The 20057-nt window shown below is 43.7% G+C and overlaps 1 protein-coding gene across 3 annotated transcripts in view; it reads left to right on the top strand.

Moving 5' to 3' along the window:
* Positions 1 to 20057, top strand: part of ALK (ALK receptor tyrosine kinase) — an 880658-nt gene that overhangs the window by 708593 nt on the left and 152008 nt on the right. For 2 of the 3 annotated variants that reach the window (XR_013220998.1, XM_077282112.1), the window contains exons 6-8: positions 515 to 646; positions 1843 to 1950; positions 12596 to 12699. Coding sequence is in view for 1 of the 3 variants with exons in the window: in XM_077282112.1 (XP_077138227.1) it covers positions 515 to 646; positions 1843 to 1950; positions 12596 to 12699 (344 nt within the window). In the remaining 2 variants the exon portion in view is untranslated. Of the gene's footprint in view, positions 1 to 514; positions 647 to 1786; positions 1951 to 12595; positions 12700 to 20057 lie in introns of those variants that run through there. The other variant, XR_013220999.1, reaches the window with a different exon arrangement.

The following is a 20057-nucleotide window of genomic DNA, read 5'->3' as shown; positions in this document are numbered from 1 at the left end:
ACATAGGAGCAGTATTATAGTAGTTATATTCTTGTACATAGGAACAGTATTATAGTAGTTATATTCTTGTACATGGGGGGGCAGTATTATAGTAGTTATATTCTTGTATATTGGAATAATATTATAGTAGTTATATTCTTGTACATAGGGGCAGTATTATAGTAGTTATATTCTTATACATAGGGCAGTATTATAGTAGTTATATTCTTGTACATAGGAGCAGTATTATAGCAGTTATATTCTTGTACATACGGGCAGTATTATAGTAGTTATATTCTTGTACATAGGAGCAGTAGTGTAGTAGTTATATCCCTATACATATGGGCTGTATTATAGCAGTTTTTTTCTTGTACACTGAAAGTTGTATTAATATACTGTTTATACTGAGATGTTTCTTACAGGTTTCTGGGAATATAGTGTTGCATTTTTTTCATTTCTGTGTATTATTCCTATGACACCTCTCCAGTTCAGGGTTAGTATCCTCTGAATTACTTTACTTCTTGTCTCTTGGCAGGGAACCCACCTGGAGTTAAAATGACTCTTGACGGATCCTTTCATTGTCGAAGTGGGCTGGAAATTAATCTGTCTCAAGTCTGCAATTTCATCCCTGACTGTGAAGAACGGGAAGACGAGGGTGATCTGTGTCGTGAGTGTCTCCTATGATATTCCACCTCTATGTTCTGCGTTGTTTCCCTTTCTTTGTAGTAATATACAGGACGTTACCCCTATTCCCCAGGATCTGACAGGTGCCAGATTACCAAATGTTATCAATTACAGGACGGAAGGAAGGTTTATTAGTGTGGACACCTGTGTATGTATGTGTGTGTGTCGGTTTTCACAATAAATCAGTGCATGTCAATAATTATATATAATAGGGGCAGGTTGGCCTCCATGGTGTGTGACCATCCGGCTACATGGGGCAGGTGAGGCTTGTGACCACACTGGATGGCAGTATTATGTGTGCACTGAATATTACTGTTATTTCATTTCTTTGTGGAGCTTGGATAATGTATGTCAGTATTATTTTCTCACTCTATGGGGGTTTTAATTTACATTTAGGTTTCATTTAATTGAGGGTGAAGGATAAGACTGAGGCCTCAATTCACCTTTATTTTTATTCATTTTTTTCTTAGCAAATTGGGTGTTTGGCTTTTGTGTCATTTTTCCTTTTTTCCAGTCTCTTATTTTGCACATTATTGTGGCCATTGTTTCCCAGATATTTTGAGAAGTCGCTACATTGTTGCAGTTTCTGTTTGCACAGTTGAAGACTAACGCACAATATTTTTAGGCTGCTCTAGAAAGATAATGCAACATCTTACTCAAAGGCGCAAAAAGGGCAAAAATAAAAAAGTACCTTCTGAGTTTTAGCCAAAAATCGCCAGTTTATGAAGTTTTGTAAAAGGTTGTCTAGAGAAAAATAAGGCAAGACAGAAAAATGAATAAAAAAGGTGAAAATAAAAGCCAACGTTTCCTTATAATGTGAGTCAGCGGGGATACATCATGTACGAGTTCTGCTTTACGGCTTTTCACCATGTATACACGGGAATGACCTGCGCTGTGACAGCCGGAGGACGACGACGTAAAAACCGCAGATCTGAGATTCATAAAGAAAGTGCGGTAACCACTGACACCCGACATAAAGAACTGAAGAATCGCTACTGTACGGGCAGAGCCTGGGGTGCACTTACTTATAGGCAGCGTAGTGTCGTTATCTACATAAATCCCAAGGATTCCGGCTTCCATCCACAGAACATTCTGTCACATTGTTACTTTATTAATTCCACAGATTGTATCCAGATGTATCACAGTCACAAGATACAATGTCTTTCCCTTTGGCTCCAGGTCACCTCCCCCCGGGGTTTTACTGCATGTTCGAGGATGGCAGCTGCGGGTGGGCGCTAGACCCCAAAACATCAGACTGGAGGATTGGAGCCCTGGAGGGTTCAGCAGGTGAGTGATCTGCAGGGAGGAAACACTGACATTACCTGATGGGAAACGTACAGACACGAAAAGGTTAGATACACGGCTCAGCAGTATCACACAGGATAGGATTAGATACACAGCTCAGCAGATAGTATCACACAGGATGTAGACATAGTAGATCGTAGTAGATAGTATATGTAGACATAGCTTGGGGATGCATTCATGCACTATTATTCGTGTAGTTTTATTCAAAGTATTTTTTTCTAAGTATGCAGCAGTTATACCATGGCAGTTAGACAGGGCAGGAGACAGGTAAGACAATCTAAAACAATTCCCTATTCACTTGAAACAGAACAAATACTCACCATATGTATCTGTATAATCTATATCCTGGCTGCTGCATTCACTCACCGCCCTTGCATAAACTCTTTACACTCCATCCATATCTGTCCTTGCCTCTCCTATGTATAGCACTCATGCTCTGTTCACATTGCTTAACAGCGCAGATCCATTCAGTCCCATCATCCAACACAAGAGACGCTCTCACAAATCACTTAACCATCTGCTCACTCTTTCTATCCTCCTTCTCCTAGTCGCTGGAGACATCTCTCCAAACCCCGGCCCCCCATGTTATAGCCAGTCAAACCTCCCAATTGCTACACCCAGAAACCCCTCTAACCTTATTAATATTCCATGCATGCCTTCTGTCTCTTTCAATTGTGCCCTTTGGAATTCTCGCTCTGTGTGTAATAAACTCTCCTTCATTCATGACTTCTTCCTTTCTAATTCTCTTAACCTCCTGGCTCTTACTGAAACCTGGATCCAGCAGTCAGACACCACCGCTGCTGCTCTCTCATATGGTGGACTACACTTTTCTCATACCCCAAGATCAGACAACAGAGCAGGTGGAGGCGTTGGTCTGCTCCTTTCACCCAAATGTACCTTCCAAGTTATCCTCCAAGTACCCTCCCTTGTATTCCCTTCCTTTGAGGTCCATGCTGTCAGACTCTACGTCCCCTTCTCCATGCGAGTGGCGGTGGTGTATCGTCCTCCTGGCCCCTCTCATCAGTTCCTGGATCATATTGCCACCTGGCTTCCACACTTTCTCTCCTGTGACACCCCCACCCTTATCATGGGTGATTTCAACATCCCCATTGCTTCTCCCCTCTCCCCATCTGCTTCTCACCTTTTATTTCTAACCTCCTCTTTCGGCCTCTCGCAGCATACTAACTCTCCAACGCATGAAGATGGAAACTCCCTTGACTGGGTCTTCTCCCGGCTTTGCTCAGTGGATGATTTCACAAACTCCCCTCTCCCGCTGTCTGACCACAACCTTCTTTCATTCTCTATCAAGAACTGCCATCCCGCTCAGGTCACCCCCACTTTCCACACTTATAGAAACATACAGGCCATTAACACCCAGAAACTTATGAAGAACTTGCATTCCTCATTGGCCCCAATCTTCTCCATCTCATGTCCTGATTCTGTTCTGAAGCATTACAATGAAACCCTGCAAAGTGCCCTGGATGAAGCTGCTCCTCCTATACATAGAGCAACTCGACACAGACGGCGACAACCGTGGCACACGCTGCAAACACGTTTCCTGCAGCGGTGCTCCAGGTGCGCCGAACATCTGTGGAGAAAATCTAATCTACCCGAAGATTTCATCCATAATAAGTTCATGCTAAAAACATACAACTCTGCCCTTCACCTCTCCAAACAAACTTATTTCAACACCCTCATCACCTCACTGTCCAATAACCCTAAACGTCTCTTCGACACTTTCCAGTCCCTACTCAACCCAAGAGAGCAGGCCCCAACCACAGATCTCCGCGCTGACGATCTGGCCAATTACTTCAAAGAAAAAATTGACCACATTCGACAGGAAATCATCTCCCAAACTCTTCATACCAGGCACTGTCCTCCCTCCCCCACTGCATCTAGTTCACTCTCTGACTTTGAACCAGTTACAGAAGAAGAAGTAATCAGGCTCCTTGCATCTTCTCGCCCGACCACTTGCACCAGTGACCCCATTCCGTCACACCTCCTCCAGTCCCTTTCCCCGGCTGTCACCTCTCACATAACAAAAATATTCAACCTTTCCCTCACTTCCGGTATTTTTCCCTCCTCATTTAAGCATGCCATCATACATCCATTACTTAAAAAACCCTCCCTCGACCAAAACTGGGCCGCTAATTATAGACCTGTCTCTAATCTTCCCTTCATCTCCAAACTCCTCGAACGCCTGGTCCACTCCCGTCTTACCCGCTATCTCTCAGATAACTCTCTTCTCCACCCTCTACAATCTGGCTTCTGCTCTTTACACTCTACTGAAACTGCCCTCACTAAAGTCTCCAATGACCTACTAACCGCTAAATCTAATGGTCACTACTCCCTGCTAATTCTCTTGGATCTTTCCGCAGCATTCGACACTGTGGATCATCAGCTCCTCCTCACTATGCTCCGCTCCATCGGCCTCAAGGACACCGTTCTCTCCTGGTTCTCCTCCTATCTCTCTGACCGATCCTTCACTGTATCTTTTGCTGGTTCCTCCTCCTCTCACCTTCCCCTTACTGTTGGGGTTCCTCAAGGATCAGTCCTAGGCCCCCTCCTCTTCTCTTTGTATACCGCCCCTATTGGACAAACAATCAGTAGATTTGGTTTCCAGTACCATCTCTATGCTGACGACACCCAATTATACACCTCTTCTCCTGTTATCACTCCGACCTTCTTAGAAAACACCAGTGATTGTCTTACCGCTGTCTCTAACATCATGTCCTCCCTCTATCTGAAACTGAACCTGTCAAAATCTGAACTCCTCGTGTTCTCTCCCTCTACTAACCTACCTTTGCCTGACATTGCCATCTCCATGTGCGGTTCCACCATTACTCCAAAGCAACATGCCCGCTGCCTTGGGGTCATCCTTGATTCCGAGCTTTCATTCACCCCCACATCCGATCACTGGCTCGCTCTTCTTATCTGCATCTCAAAAATATTTCTAGAATTCGCCCTTTTCTTACTTTCGACTCTGCAAAAACTCTTACTGTCTCACTTATTAATTCTCATCTGGACTATTGTAACTCTCTACTAATCGGCCTCCCTCTTACCAAACTCTCCCCACTCCAATCTGTCCTGAATGCTGCTGCCAGGATCATATTCCTCACCAACCGTTACACCGATGCCTCTACCTTGTGCCAGTCATTACACTGGCTACCCATCCACTCCAGAATCCAGTACAAAACTACTACCCTCATCCACAAAGCACTCCATGGCTCAGCACCACCCTACATCTCCTCTCTGGTCTCAGTCTACCACCCTAACCGTGCCCTCCGCTCCGCTAATGACCTCCGGTTAGCATCCTCAATAATCAGAACCTCCCATTCCCGTCTCCAAGACTTTACACGTGCTGCGCCGATTCTTTGGAATGCACTACCCAGGTTAATATGATTAATCCCCAATCCCCACAGTTTTAAGCGTGTCCTAAAAACTCATTTGTTCAGACTGGCCTACCGCCTCAACGCATTAACCTAACTATCCCTGTGTGGCCTTAAAAAAAAAACAAAAAACACATAATCAGGTTCCTTGCATCGTGTTCTCATACACTTTATGCAGTTAATAGCCTCTGTGTCTGTACTGCTACATACTTAGGCTGATAACTGGTTCATGCAGCTTTACATGAACACCCGAGCCTTACACTATGGCTGGTCCGAATAACTGAAGCAATTGTTACCATCCACCTCTCGTGTCTCCCCTTTTCCTCATAGTTTGTAGCTTGCGAGCAGCAGGGCCCTCATTCCTCCTGGTATCTGTTTTGAACTGTGATTTCTGTTTTGCTGTAATGTCTATTGTCTGTACAAGTCCCCTCTATAAGTTGTAAAGCGCTGCGGAATATGTTGGCGCTATATAAATAAAATTATTATTACCGTATTATTATTATTAGATACACGGCTCAGCAGTCAGTATCACCCAGGATAGGATTAGATACACGGCTCAGCAGTCAGTATCTCACAGGGTAGGATAAGATACACAGCTCAACAGACAGTATCACTCATGATATACTTAGATACAATGTTATCGTACCAGATACCAGGCTTAGATACCATAACTTATAGTATTACACCACTTTGGTTTTGATACCTTAATTCAGTATCACATATGACAGGTTTAGATATAGTGATATCACATACATAGTAGGTTTCGATACACTGGTATCATATGATACCTTTATCTACTATGGCTCATTTTATCGCACATAATAGACTTGGATATAATGGTATCACACAATAGATACACTGCTATAACACATAATAGACCTAGGTATCACATGCCATAGGCAGAGATACACTAATATCACACACGCGAGGCTTAGATACACTGTTATCACACTGGATAGGCTCATCTTCTGGTCTTTGATAATTGCTCTTTGGTTTCCTCTGTAATAAATCTGTCTTTCGGGACAATGTCACCTTGAGGTTTGTGCAGCGCAGAGAGGTGACTGGCAGCTGTCGGTCAGCCCCGGAGAATGTGTCGTCCGCTGCTTTATAGACGTTCTTGTTCCCGGCTTTCTTCTGCTCCTTTCTTACAGCGGCGGCGTCTTTTGTGTTTCATCCCTGATATTATGTCTCAGGCTGTTTTATGCCGTTGTATTATTATCCAGTGAACTGCTGGTCAGGACGTTATTACAGCGGCGTCAGGCACTACTTATACGTAGGAATATTGGGCTCGGCACTGAATTATTACTGCTGATAGTTTTCTGTTTGTAAAAAAGTGATACAAGGGTGTAAAAGTGATGTCACTGAGACTCTTGATGTAAGGAGATGACGATGAGTCTGACTGGGAGGTCCCCTAGTGATGTCATCAGGTCAGGAGGGGAATCAGTGATGTCATTGGGGCAGGAGGGGCATCGGTGATGTCATTTGGTCAGGAGGGGCTTCAAGATGTCATCAGGTCAGGAGGGGCCTCGGTGATGTCATCGAGTCAGGAGGGGCATCGGTGATGTCATCGAGTCAGGAGGGGCATCGGTGATGTTATTGGGTCAGGAGGGAAATCAGTGATGTCATCAGGTCAGGTGAGGCCTCAAAGATGTCATTGGGTCAAGATGGGCTTCAATTATGTCATTGGGTCAGGAGGGGCCTCAATGATGTCACTGGATCAGGGGGGGCATTGGTGATGTCATCGGGTCAGGAGGGGCCTCAATTATGTCATCAGGTCAGGAGGGGCCTCGGTGATGTCGAGTCAGGAGGGGCATTGGTGATGTCATCGGGTCAAGAGGGGGCTCGGTGATGTTATCGGCCCTGGAGGGGCCTCAATGATGTCATCGGGTCAGGAGGGGCATCAATGATGCCGTCGGGTCAGGAGGGGCGTCAGTGATGTCATCAGGTCAAGAGAGGTGTCAATGATGTAATCGAGTCAAGATGGGCATTGGTGATATCATTGCATCAGGAGGAGCCTCAATTATGTCATCAGAGCAGGAGGGGCATCGGTGATGTCATCGGGTCAGGAGGGGCCTCATTAATGTCATCGGGTCAGGACGGGCCTCAATGATGTCATGGGGTCAAGAGGGGCATTGGTGATGTCATCGGGTCAAGAGGGGCCTTAATGAGATCAGCGGTTCAGGACTGACTTCAATGACATCATCAGGTCAGGAGGGGCCTCAATGATGTCATAGGGTCAGGAGGGAGCTTGATGATGTTTTCGGCTCTGTAGGGGACTCAATGATGTCATCAGGTAAGGAGGGGCATCAGTGATGTCATTGGGTCAGGAAGGGCCTCAATGATGTCATCAGGTCAGGAGGGGCCATGGTGATGCCATCGGGTCAGGAGAGGCCTCAATGATGTAATTGGGTCAGGACGAACCTCAATGATGTCATGGGGTAAAGAGGGGCGTCAATGATGACATCACCAATGCCCCTCTTGCCCTGATGACATCAGGTCAGGAGGGGCCTCAATGATATCAGCTGGTCAGGACTGACCTCAATGACATCATCAGGTCAGGAGGGGCCTCAATTATATAATTGGGTCAGGAGGGGCCTCAATGATGTCATCGGGTCAGGAGGGAGCTCAGTGATGTTTTTGACTCTGGAGAGGACTCAATAATGTCATCAGGTCAGGAGGGGCATCAGTGATGTCATTGGATCAGGAGGGGCATCAATGATGTCATCGGGTCAAAACGGGGATTGGTGATGTCATCTGGTCAAGAGGGGCGTCAATGATGTCATCTGGTCAAGGGGGCATTGGTGTTGTCATCAGGTCAGGAGTGGCCTCAATAATATCATTGGGACAGGAGGAGCCTGAATGATGTCATCGCATCAGGAGGGGCATCAGTGATGTCATCGAGTCAGGAGGGGCCTCAATGATGTCATCAGGTCAGAAGGCGCCTTAGTGATGTCATCGAGTCAGGAGGGGCTTTGGTGACGTCATCGGGTTAAGAGGGGCATCAGTGATGTCATCGGATCTGGAGAGGCCTCAATTATGTCATCGGGTCAGATGGGGCATTGGTGATGTCATTGGGTCAAGGGAGGCATCAATGATGTAATCGTGTTAGGAGAGGCCTCAATGATGTAATCATGTCAGGATGGGCCTCAATTATGCCATCAGGTCAGGAGGAGCCTCAATGATGTAATCGGATCATGATGTGCATCGATGATGTCATCGGGTCAGGAGGGGCCTCAAAGATGTCATCAGATCAGGAGGGGCCTCAATGATGTCACCGGATCAGGAGGGGCCTCAAAGATGTCATCGGGTCAAGAGGGGCATCGGTGATGTCATCAAGTGAGGAGGGGCCTCATTAATGTCATCGGGTCAAGAGTGGCACTGATGATGTCATCGCATCAGGAGGGGCTTCAGTGATGTAATCCGATCTGGAGGGGCCTCAATGATGTCATCAGGTCAAGAGGGGCATCGGTGATGTCATTGGTTCAGAAGGGGCATCGTTGATGTCATCGGGTCAGGAGGGGCATCAGTGATGTGACCAGGTGAGGAGGGGCCTTGGTGATGTCATCAAGTTAGGAGGGGCCTCAATGATGTCATCGGGTCAGGATGGGCCTCAATGATGTCATCGAGTCAGGAGGGGGCCTCAATGATATCGTTGGGTTAGAAGGGGCCTCAATGATGTAACCAGATAAGGAGGAGCCTCAATGATGTCATTGGGTCAGGAGGGGCCTCAATGATGTCATTGGGTCAGGAGGGGCATCTGTGATGTCATCAAGTGAGGAGGGCCTCATTAATGTCATCGGGTCAAGAGAGGCACTAGTGATGTCATCGCATCAGGGGGGGCTTCAGCGATGTCATCAGATCTGGAGGGGCCTCAATGATGTCATCAGGTCAAGAGGGGCATCGGTGATGTCATTGGTGCAGGAGGGGCATCGTTGATGTGACCAGGTCAGGAGGGGCCTTAATGATGTCATTGGGTCAAGAGGGACACCGGTTATGTCATTGGGTCAGGAGAGGCCTCAATGATGTGACCGGGTCAGAAGGGGCCTCAGTGATGTCATCGGGTCAGGAGGGGCTTCGATGATGTCACTGGGTCAGGAATCAGCTTTAGTATTATATGATGAAAGAGGTTGTCCACAATGAGACCTCTGCTTAAAGGGAGCAATCATCAGAAAATGACCTATTGATTAAAAAATTTTTTTATAGTAAAAGCATTTTTTTAAAATGGTTGGCAAAGTTTTTGTCTACATAATACAGTCTGTATTAAAAATAAACATAAGAAATCTTACAATTCTCACTCTGGCCTGATCCTGTGTTATCAGTCATTGTACAGGAGGAGGAGGTGAGCTGTGCCATCACCTATTGTGAATGGTGGATCCTGTGTCATCTCCTGTATATAGAGGTGTTATCAGTCATTGTACAGGAGGAGGAGGAGGTGAGCTGTGACATCACCTATTGTGAATGGTGGATCCTGTGTTATCTACTGTATATAGAGGTGTTATCAGTCATTGTATAGGAGGAGGAGGTGAGCTGTGACATCACCTATTGTGAATGGTGGATCCTGTGTTATCTACTGTATATAGAGGTGTTATCAGTCATTGTATAGGAGGAGGAGGTGAGCTGTGACATCACCTATTGTGAATGGTGGATCCTGTGTTATCTACTGTATATAGAGGTGTTATCAGTCATTGTACAGGAGGAGGTGAGCTGTGACAACACAGGATCCACCATTCACAATAGGTGATGTCACAGCTCACCTCCTCCTCCTGTACAATGACTGATAACACCTCTATATACAGTAGATCACACAGGATCCACCATTCACAATAGGTGATGTCACAGCTCACCTCCTCCTCCTGTACAATGACTGATAACACCTCTATATACAGGAGATAACACAGGATCCACCATTCACAATAGGTGATATCTACTGTATATAGAGGTGTTATCAGTCATTGTACAGGAGGAGGAGGAGGTGAGCTGTGACATCACCTATTGTGAATGGTGGATCCTGTGTGATCTACTGTATATAGAGGTGTTATCAGTCATTGTACAGGAGGAGGAGGTGAGCTGTGACATCACCTATTGTGAATGGTGGATCCTGTGTGATCTACTGTATATAGAGGTGTTATCAGTCATTGTACAGGAGGAGTGGATCGCCCCCAGTAGGGTCGTGGGGTACTCGGCACCGGGTCCTTCGGTTCGCAACGGAGATGTCACGGTGGCTGACACGGTCCGTGGCCCTAGGGACGTCCGTATTAAAAAGGGAAAGGTCTTTAAAGGGATAGTGTTCGTGACGCCACCTGTGGTATTCGGTCAGGGTGACCGACGCTGCTTAGGGGTCCGCTGGGGATGATGTGATGGCAGCTAGATGGTATACCTTCCCACAGGTGAAGTGTATCCCCAGGGCTTCCCTTAGTGTAGATAGTGATGGTGGATGATGTGAGGCGCAGCAAATAACGAGGACACAAGGTTGCAGTCTCTTTACCTTTTACTGAAGGCTTCAGCATCCACAGTCCTGGGCACCGGATCACAGGGTAGGCAGAGTCCGGTTGGTCTGAAGGCAAATCCAGAGTCTCCTTATCCAGGTGGAATGCAATAGCCTTCCTATGCGCCTAGTAACACAGTAGGTCCTCACTTGCATAAGCTCTAATGAAGTCCTCACTGTTATTACTCTTCTCACTGTTCCCCGTGGTCGGATAGAACAAAACCTGTATGACTGATGGCCTGAGGCTTGTTTATAGGGACCCTAGAGATGCCCCGACCCCCACAAGTTGCCACCTGTCTTCTTAGGTATTAAGGTCGGGCAGCCAACTTGGAATTGACTGTCCTGCCAGTCTCTGAAGCAATGGCGTAGAGCACTTTACACCCTCGGTATTCTGGCTACTGGATCGCGCACCAGAAGGATGCAGCTCCTCTCGTCTACTATCCTCTCTGGTATCCACTTGTTGCTATGCCTTCGTTTCTCACTCACTAGAACACACTTCCTTTCAATGTCTTTCTTTGGATGCTGCCACATGTGGGGCAGGCGCAGCTCCGTGGACCCTCGTCCTCCTCAGACCGTAGTCTGGATCTGACTAGAACTCGCTCCAGCCAGCTCGGTCTGGAGACCTTTCTCTCTCGGTCTCCAGCCAGGAACTCTCTAACTTTCTAACCAACCCACCAGTTTTACCGATCTGTGAGGAGTGGCCTAATAGATAGAACCTTTGCTCCCCCTGGTGGCCGGAGTGTGAAGTGTGTGGTGTGGTTGTGATACCTGGACAGGAGATCTCCTTTATTGCCTTCAGACGTAATATCACTCCCCCTGGTGGAAGAATGACATTACTGCAGCAACCAGGACTCTGGGGCGCTGCAGGAGGAGGTGAGCTGTGATATCACCTATTGTGAATGGTGGATCCTGTGTGATCTACTGTATATAGAGGTGTTATCAGTCATTGTACAGGAGGAGGAGGTGAGCTGTGACATCACCTATTGTGAATGGTGGTTCCTGTGTTATCTACTGTATATAGAGGTGTTATCAGTCATTGTACAGGAGGAGGAGGTGAGCTCTGACATCATCTATTGTGAATGGTGGATCCTGTGTTATCTACTGTATATAGAGGTGTTATCAGTCATTGTACAGGAGGAGGAGGTGAGCTGTGACATCACCTATTGTGAATGGTGAATACTTAGCAGCTGTGTATAAAGAAGTCACCAGTCTGTCTCTGATGATAATGAGCATTCTGAAAACTCTTCACGAAAGGAAGTGTGAGTCTAAAATAACCGCCAGTGTAAGAATAGCAAGATTACTCATTTTGTTTTTTGAATAAAGATTGTGATTTGGAAAAAAAATATTGCAAAAAATAATAATAAATCCAAATAGTTAAATCATGACGACACATTCCTTTTAATCATCTGATCAGGAAGTATCTCAGTCCTCAGAGATGTAAGCAAATGAAACAGACTCATTTCTTCTTCTCAAGAGAACATAACTGATGTTATTTAATTAAGAGAAGCTTTGATATCATTTAAGAAGAAAGAAAACTTGTGCTGTCATAGGATTATTTTGCACAGTCAACGATACAATACTCCTGCCTTTAGCAAAAAGTGACTTTTTTATGAGTTCAAACAATGAGATTCGCTAATATTCTATTCCTTGTGCTATACAGCAAATATTTCATGAGAAGAAATTTTCTAAATATCTGTTTGTACAAAATTACAAGTAAACTCCATTGACATAAAATCTGTTCTTATTTCTACAGATGACTCAGTGCTGATTCTTAATACAAGGGAATCTAAAGCTTCACAGAGCTCCGCATTCACCAATGTCCTGTACCCATCACCTATGAAGAACTCAACCTGTGAGGTCAGTACAGAAACATATACCGTGATGTAGGAATACTTCTCTTTATTTACAAGAATATAACTACTATAATACTGCCCCCTATGTACAAGAATATAACTACTATAATACTGCCCCCTATGTACAAGAATATAACTACTATAATACTGCCCCCTATGTACAAGAATATAACTACTATAATACTGCCCCTATGTACAAGAATATAACTACTATAATACTGCCCCCTATGTACAAGAATATAACTACTATAATACTGCCCCTATGTACAAGAATATAACTACTATAATACTGCCCCCTATGTACAAGAATATAACTACTATAATACTGCCCCTATGTACAAGAATATAACTACTATAATACTGCTCCTATGTACAAGAATATAACTACTATAATACTGCCCCTATGTACAAGAATATAACTACTATAATACTGCTCCTATGTACAAGAATATAACTACTATAATACTGCTCCTATGTACAAGAATATAACTACTATAATACTGCCCCTATATACAAGAATATAACTACTATAATACTGCTTCTATGTACAAGAATATAACTACTATAATACTGCCCCTATGTACAAGAATATAAGTACTATAATACTGCTCCTATGTACAAGAATATAACTACTATAATACTGCTCCTATGTACAAGAATATAACTACTATAATACTGTCCCTATGTACAAGAATATAACTACTATAATACTGCCCCCTATGTACAAGAATATAACTACTATAATACTGCCCCTATGTACAAGAATATAACTACTATAATACTGCCCCCTATGTACAAGAATATAACTACTATAATACTGCTCCTATGTACAAGAATATAACTACTATAATACTGCCCCCTATGTACAAGAATATAACTACTATAATACTGCCCCCTATGTACAAGAATATAACTACTATAATACTGCTCCTATGTACAAGAATATAACTACTATAATACTGCCCCCTATGTACAAGAATATAACTACTATAATACTGCTCCTATGTACAAGAATATAACTACTATAATACTGCCCCCTATGTACAAGAATATAACTGCTATAATACTGCTCCTATATATAAGAATATAACTACTATAATACTGCCCCTATGTACAGGAATATAACTACTATAATACTGCTCCTATGTACAAGAATATAACTACTATAATACTGTCCCTATGTACAAAAATATAACTACTATAATACTGCCCCCTATGTACAAGAATATAACTACTATAATACTGCTCCTATGTACAAGAATATAACTACTATAATACTGCCCCCTATGTACAAGAATATAACTGCTATAATACTGCTCCTATATATAAGAATATAACTACTATAATACTGCCCCTATGTACAGGAATATAACTACTATAATACTGCTCCTATGTACAAGAATATAACTACTATAATACTGCCCCCTATGTACAAGAATATAACTGCTATAATACTGCTCCTATATATAAGATTATAACTACTATAATACTGCCCCTATGTACAGGAATATAACTACTATAATACTGCTCCTATGTACAAGAATATAACTACTATAATACTGCTTCTATGTTCAAGAATATAACTACTATAATACTGCTTCTATGTTCAAGAATATAACTACTATAATACTGCTCCTATGTACAAGAATATAACTACTATAATACTGCCTCTATGTACAAGAATATAACTACTATAATACTGCCCCTATGTACAAGTATATAACTACTATAATACTGCTCCTATGTACAAGAATATAACTACTATAATACTGCTTCTATGTTCAAGAATATAACTACTATAATACTGCTCCTATGTACAAGAATATAACTACTATAATACTGCCCCCTATGTACAAGAATATAACTACTATAATACTGCTCCTATGTACAAGAATATAACTACTATAATACTGCTCCCTATGTACAAGAATATAACTACTGTAATACTGCCCCTATGTACAAGAATATAACTACTATCATACTGCCCCTATGTACAAGAATATAACTACTATAATACTGCCCCTATGTACAAGAATATAACTACTATAATACTGCTCCTATGTACAAGAATATAACTACTATAATACTGCCCCTATGTACAAGAATGTAACTACTATAATACTGCCCCTATGTACAAGAATATAACTACTATAATACTGCTCCTATGTGCAAGAATATAACTACTATAATACTGCCCCTATGTACAAGAATGTAACTACTATAATACTGCTCCTATGTGCAAGAATATAACTACTATAATACTGCTTCTATGTTCAAGAATATAACTACTATAATACTGCTCCTATGTACAAGAATATAACTACTATAATACTGCCCCCTATGTACAAGAATATAACTACTATAATACTGCTCCTATGTACAAGAATATAACTACTATAATACTGCTCCCTATGTACAAGAATATAACTACTGTAATACTGCCCCTATGTACAAGAATATAACTACTATCATACTGCCCCTATGTACAAGAATATAACTACTATAATACTGCCCCTATGTACAAGAATATAACTACTATAATACTGCTCCTATGTACAAGAATATAACTACTATAATACTGCCCCTATGTACAAGAATGTAACTACTATAATACTGCCCCTATGTACAAGAATATAACTACTATAATACTGCTCCTATGTGCAAGAATATAACTACTATAATACTGCCCCTATGTACAAGAATGTAACTACTATAATACTGCCCCTATGTACAAGAACATAACTACTATAATACTGCTCCTATGTACAAGAATATAACTACTATAATACTGCCCCCTATGTACTATAATATAACTACTATAATACTGCCCCTATGTACAAGTATATAACTACTATAATACTGCCTCTATGTACAAGAATATAACTACTATAATACTGCCCCTATGTACAAGTATATAACTACTATAATACTGCTCCTATGTACAAGAATATAACTACTATAATACTGCTTCTATGTTCAAGAATATAACTACTATAATACTGCTTCTATGTTCAAGAATATAACTACTATAATACTGCTCCTATGTACAAGAATATAACTACTATAATACTGCCTCTATGTACAAGAATATAACTACTATAATACTGCCCCTATGTACAAGTATATAACTACTATAATACTGCCCCTATGTACAAGAACATAACTACTATAATACTGCCCCTATGTACAAGAATATAACTACTATAATATAACTACTATAATACTGCCCCTACGCCTGCTGGCGCTTAGCGTACATCATGGCGGCTCTGAAGAACAGAGTTTGCAGCGCACGTATAGAGCCAATTTGTTCCGCAGATAAGCTGCAGGTATCCGCGATGAATAATATATACGGTACAACTGGTTGTATAGAAAATCACAGTAACAAGATTTTACATAGAGAAATATCTTTAATAGCGTGTCTCGCCCGGAGGGGCTTCACTCCTGGAATGCTGTGAGATTCGGGGTAACGTTCCTCCTGGAGCTCTCGCCCTCGGAGCTTCTTCTAACCATCGCGGCTGACATGTAGATGAAGTGTCAGTCCCTGCTCCGCGGCGTCCCCTCCTGGCGCTGATCTCTCCCCGGATCCCTCTGGGCCGCGCAGTCCTTTTCATGTGCTTGTTGTGATATTGGAGCTCATCCTCATCCGCTTTCTCTCGGTTTTATAGCTCCTCGTGAGTGATATTTTTTCGTTCGCGGCCTCTGGAGATAACTGCGCAGATAATTGAAATTGGATATAATCCGCGTGATCAAATCTGGTGCGGACGGGCGATCAGGGGGACAATGAGAGAGGAAATAATGATGAGAAGATCTGACGCCGACACTTGTAGCTTCTCATCATCAGAGAATGCAAAAGATGCATTGTATCAACAGGGGACAAGGCACCGGCTCTGTGCGCAGCCCTCGTGGGGTCTCTCCGGGTAGAGCGCCCCCTAAAATCACCATCATGGATGCGCAATATTCCTTATCACAGTTTCTAATAACTTAATCTCTTTTACTGGAGAAAAGTTGCATCAATTTATAACCTGAGATTGCGCTTGGTTGCACGATCTCCGTCTGACCGACAAAAGTATTGTTTGTAGTCTGAAGAGCGTCCCCTAGCAACACTTTTTTTTTACGATACTAAGTCATATAGCAACAAGTTCCCAGCAGCACAGAGTATTTCAGGACAGGAGTGCGATGATCCTGTGAGAGGTCACAGACTGAGAGTTATATGGGGAAGTAGTTGGATGCCGAGAAGCACAGCGTATTTCAGGAGATGATGGTACTGATCTTGTTGGAGGCCATAGATTGAAAGCTAAAGAGGGCAGGGAGCAGCAGCACAGAGTACTTCAGGAGCAGAGAGTACTGATCTTAAAGGAGGCGACAGTGTTACATTCTGGAAATTTCAGGATCCACAGTAGCGTAGAGTATTTCAGGCGAGGAGGGTGCTGATTCTGTGGGAGGTCACAGATGGAGAGTTACAGAGTGGTAGAAGCAGGGTTCTCCAGCAGCACAGAGTATTTCAGGAGAGGAGGGTGCTGATTCTGTGGGAGATCACAGATGGAGAGTTACAGAGTGGTAGAAGCAGGGTCCTCCAGCAGCACAGAATATTTCAGGAGAGGAGGGTGCTGATTCTGTGGGAGGTCACAGATGGAGAGTTAGAGTGGTAGAAGCAGGGTCCTCCAGCAGCACAGAGGATTTCAGGAGAGGAGGGTGCTGATTCTGTGGGAGGTCACAGATGGAGAGTTACAGAGTGGTAGAAGCAGGGTCCTCCAGCAGCACAGAGTATTTCAGGAGAGGAGTGTGCTGGTCTTCAGATGTAAAGTGACTTTCCTGCCTCTGATGATGGATGTGAAAAGATGGCTGCATGTGAAGAGGGGCATGGAGACACAGGCAGCTGCCATACTCTGAGCTTCATTGTGGCAGGAGCAGGGACTCCCTGGAGCACAGAGGGTTTCAGGAGACGACAGAGTTCACAGACTCAGAAGTGGCCATACGCCTCCGGTAGCTGCACTCCCAGTATATAAGAATGCTGGGGGAACATGAGTTTGTAATGAGGAGAGAGGAGTAAAAAGTTGTCAGAAAACAAAGGATGGAGCCTGTCCAAATTCACCATGTCCGATCTTTCTTCTCCCCTCACATCGGCCTGTACACATTATCTCCATATTTGATGTCGCTGTATGAATCCCGCTGATCCCCCGCCATACCTCTGATCCTATACACGTATGTGAGAAGGGCACAAGTTCTGCACCTGCTCTCCGTCCTCCAGGCCCGGAGGGGTTAATAGCTCCACGCAGCGATGGATCCGCCGTGCGGTGAATGTAACCGGAGGGAAACGAGTTCTTTCCTTCAGACGTGAATTACAGCAATGTTAGATTCTACCTTCATCTAAAATTAAAATCATCTGACGGCTCTGTAATCTGCAGGCGGCGAGCGCAGCGCAGTGTGCGCACTGACGTAGCAGAGCCGAACGCGACTCGTATACTTCTAGTGATATGTCTGTGGATGCTACCTGCAGTCCTATGTAACGCCAGACAAAACCACCTGTTACCACCACCTGGATTGTGCAGTATTCTGCAGTCCTATGTGAAACAGAGAAACAAAGTAACTGCAGTGCAGCGTAAATTTCATAAATAATACCTTATAATAGCGCCCAGGCCAAAAAGATGTAGTCGCTATTCTGCAGTCCTATGTAAAATGTCATGTTACACTTTCTGATGACTCTCTCAGTACAGATAATGAAGCAGATGTCACTTGCAGTCCTATGTAACAGCTCTGCCACATTGTGCTTTACTCTCCTGAAATCTCTATCTGGAATATTTCCCACCACTTCAGTGTATAGATTGTCACAATGGAGAGATTTTGTGACCGAGCAGCAAACAAAGGGTCAATGTGTCCGGCCCTAATGCTGCAGCTAGAAGGGAGTGATAATTATCCCCAATGTGAACATCAGTCCGCGCGTAATTGTAAAGAATTATCTCAACAACGCAATGGCGGAAGGAAAGTGCAGCAGAGCGAGCGACAGACAGACCCAGACATCAGTGATGCAGCCGCAGAGCTGACATCACACATAATACACACAGTGTGCACAGTAGAACCACCGCAATCTACAAACGATGTCACCGCTGATCTCTGGTGATGGATAGGAGGCATTCTCAGTGATGTCACCGCTGATCTCTGGTGATGGATAGGAGGCATTCTCAGTGATGTCACCTCTGATCTCTGGTGATGGATAGGAGGTGTGATGGTGTGATATGCTATGTGGGTATCATTTTTGTGTATATTTCTATTTTACTGATTATCATGGTGTTACTGCATCTTGTAGGATGAGTTGTTGTTTGCCATCTGATATTCTCCCCACAGTTCTGTATTGTTATCTCTCCACAGGGTCAGTTAATAATGTTGTTTGCTAATATGCTAATGACATGTTGACCTAGCTTGTTGAAACAATGAGCCCCTGAGACCTTCCCCCTCCTGGCCTGTGAATGAGGGGGGAGACTTGTAAATATCAGGGAGGTGAGACACAGATCAGTCTGATGTGGAACCATGATGTGAAGAGCATATCAGAGAGAAAGAAGGGAATATGGACTGTTATCCTCTGTGCTGGATTGTTGGACTTTTATTCTGTAACTGAACTGTATTCGTGTTCTGGAATATTTAATCCTTTGTGTGATGGATCGTATATGTGGACCTTTCGTGTTTTGCCTAAATAAAGGTCTTGGAATTTTTCACTGTTCTCTTGCTCTGTTGATTGTGTGAAACTGGAGAAGGAACCCGTGACAGGAGGCATTCTCAGTGATGTCTCCGCTGATCTCTGGTGATGGATAGGAGGCATTCTCAGTGATGTCACCTCTGATCTCTGGTGATGGATAGGAGGCATTATCAGTGATGTCACCGCTGATCTCTGGTGATGGATAGGAGGCATTCTCAGTGATGTCACCTCTGATCTCTGGTGATGGATAGGAGACATTCTCAGTGATGTCACAGCTGATCTCTGGTGATGGATAGGAGGCATTCTCAGTGATGTCACCGCTGATCTCTGGTGATGGATAGGAGGCATTCTCAGTGATGTCACCTCTGATCTCTGGTGATGGATAGGAGGCATTTCTCATTTCGCCCCACAGTGGCGTGCTGTAACCTCCAACCCTTGGGCTACTAGCCTCGTAACCTCAGGCTTAAAATTAAGATTTACCCGAGTCCCTCCGGACTCATTCCTATTGACTTCTGTGAAGTCTCAATCTCAACAACAGTTTTTGGAACAGGAAATAATGAATCTCCTTTCCAAAAAGGTATTGGTGGAAGTCCCAGATCATCAGAGGGGGAAGGGGTTTTACTCCCCTTTATTTTTGATCCCAAAACCTGACGGATCATATAGAACTATAA

The sequence above is a fragment of the Ranitomeya variabilis genome, chromosome 2 (genome assembly GCF_051348905.1).
Source record: "Ranitomeya variabilis isolate aRanVar5 chromosome 2, aRanVar5.hap1, whole genome shotgun sequence".
Classification (NCBI taxonomy): Eukaryota; Metazoa; Chordata; class Amphibia; order Anura; family Dendrobatidae; genus Ranitomeya; species Ranitomeya variabilis.
The sequence above is the reverse complement of the archived record's forward strand: the minus strand, read 5'-3'. Positions and strand labels throughout refer to the sequence as shown.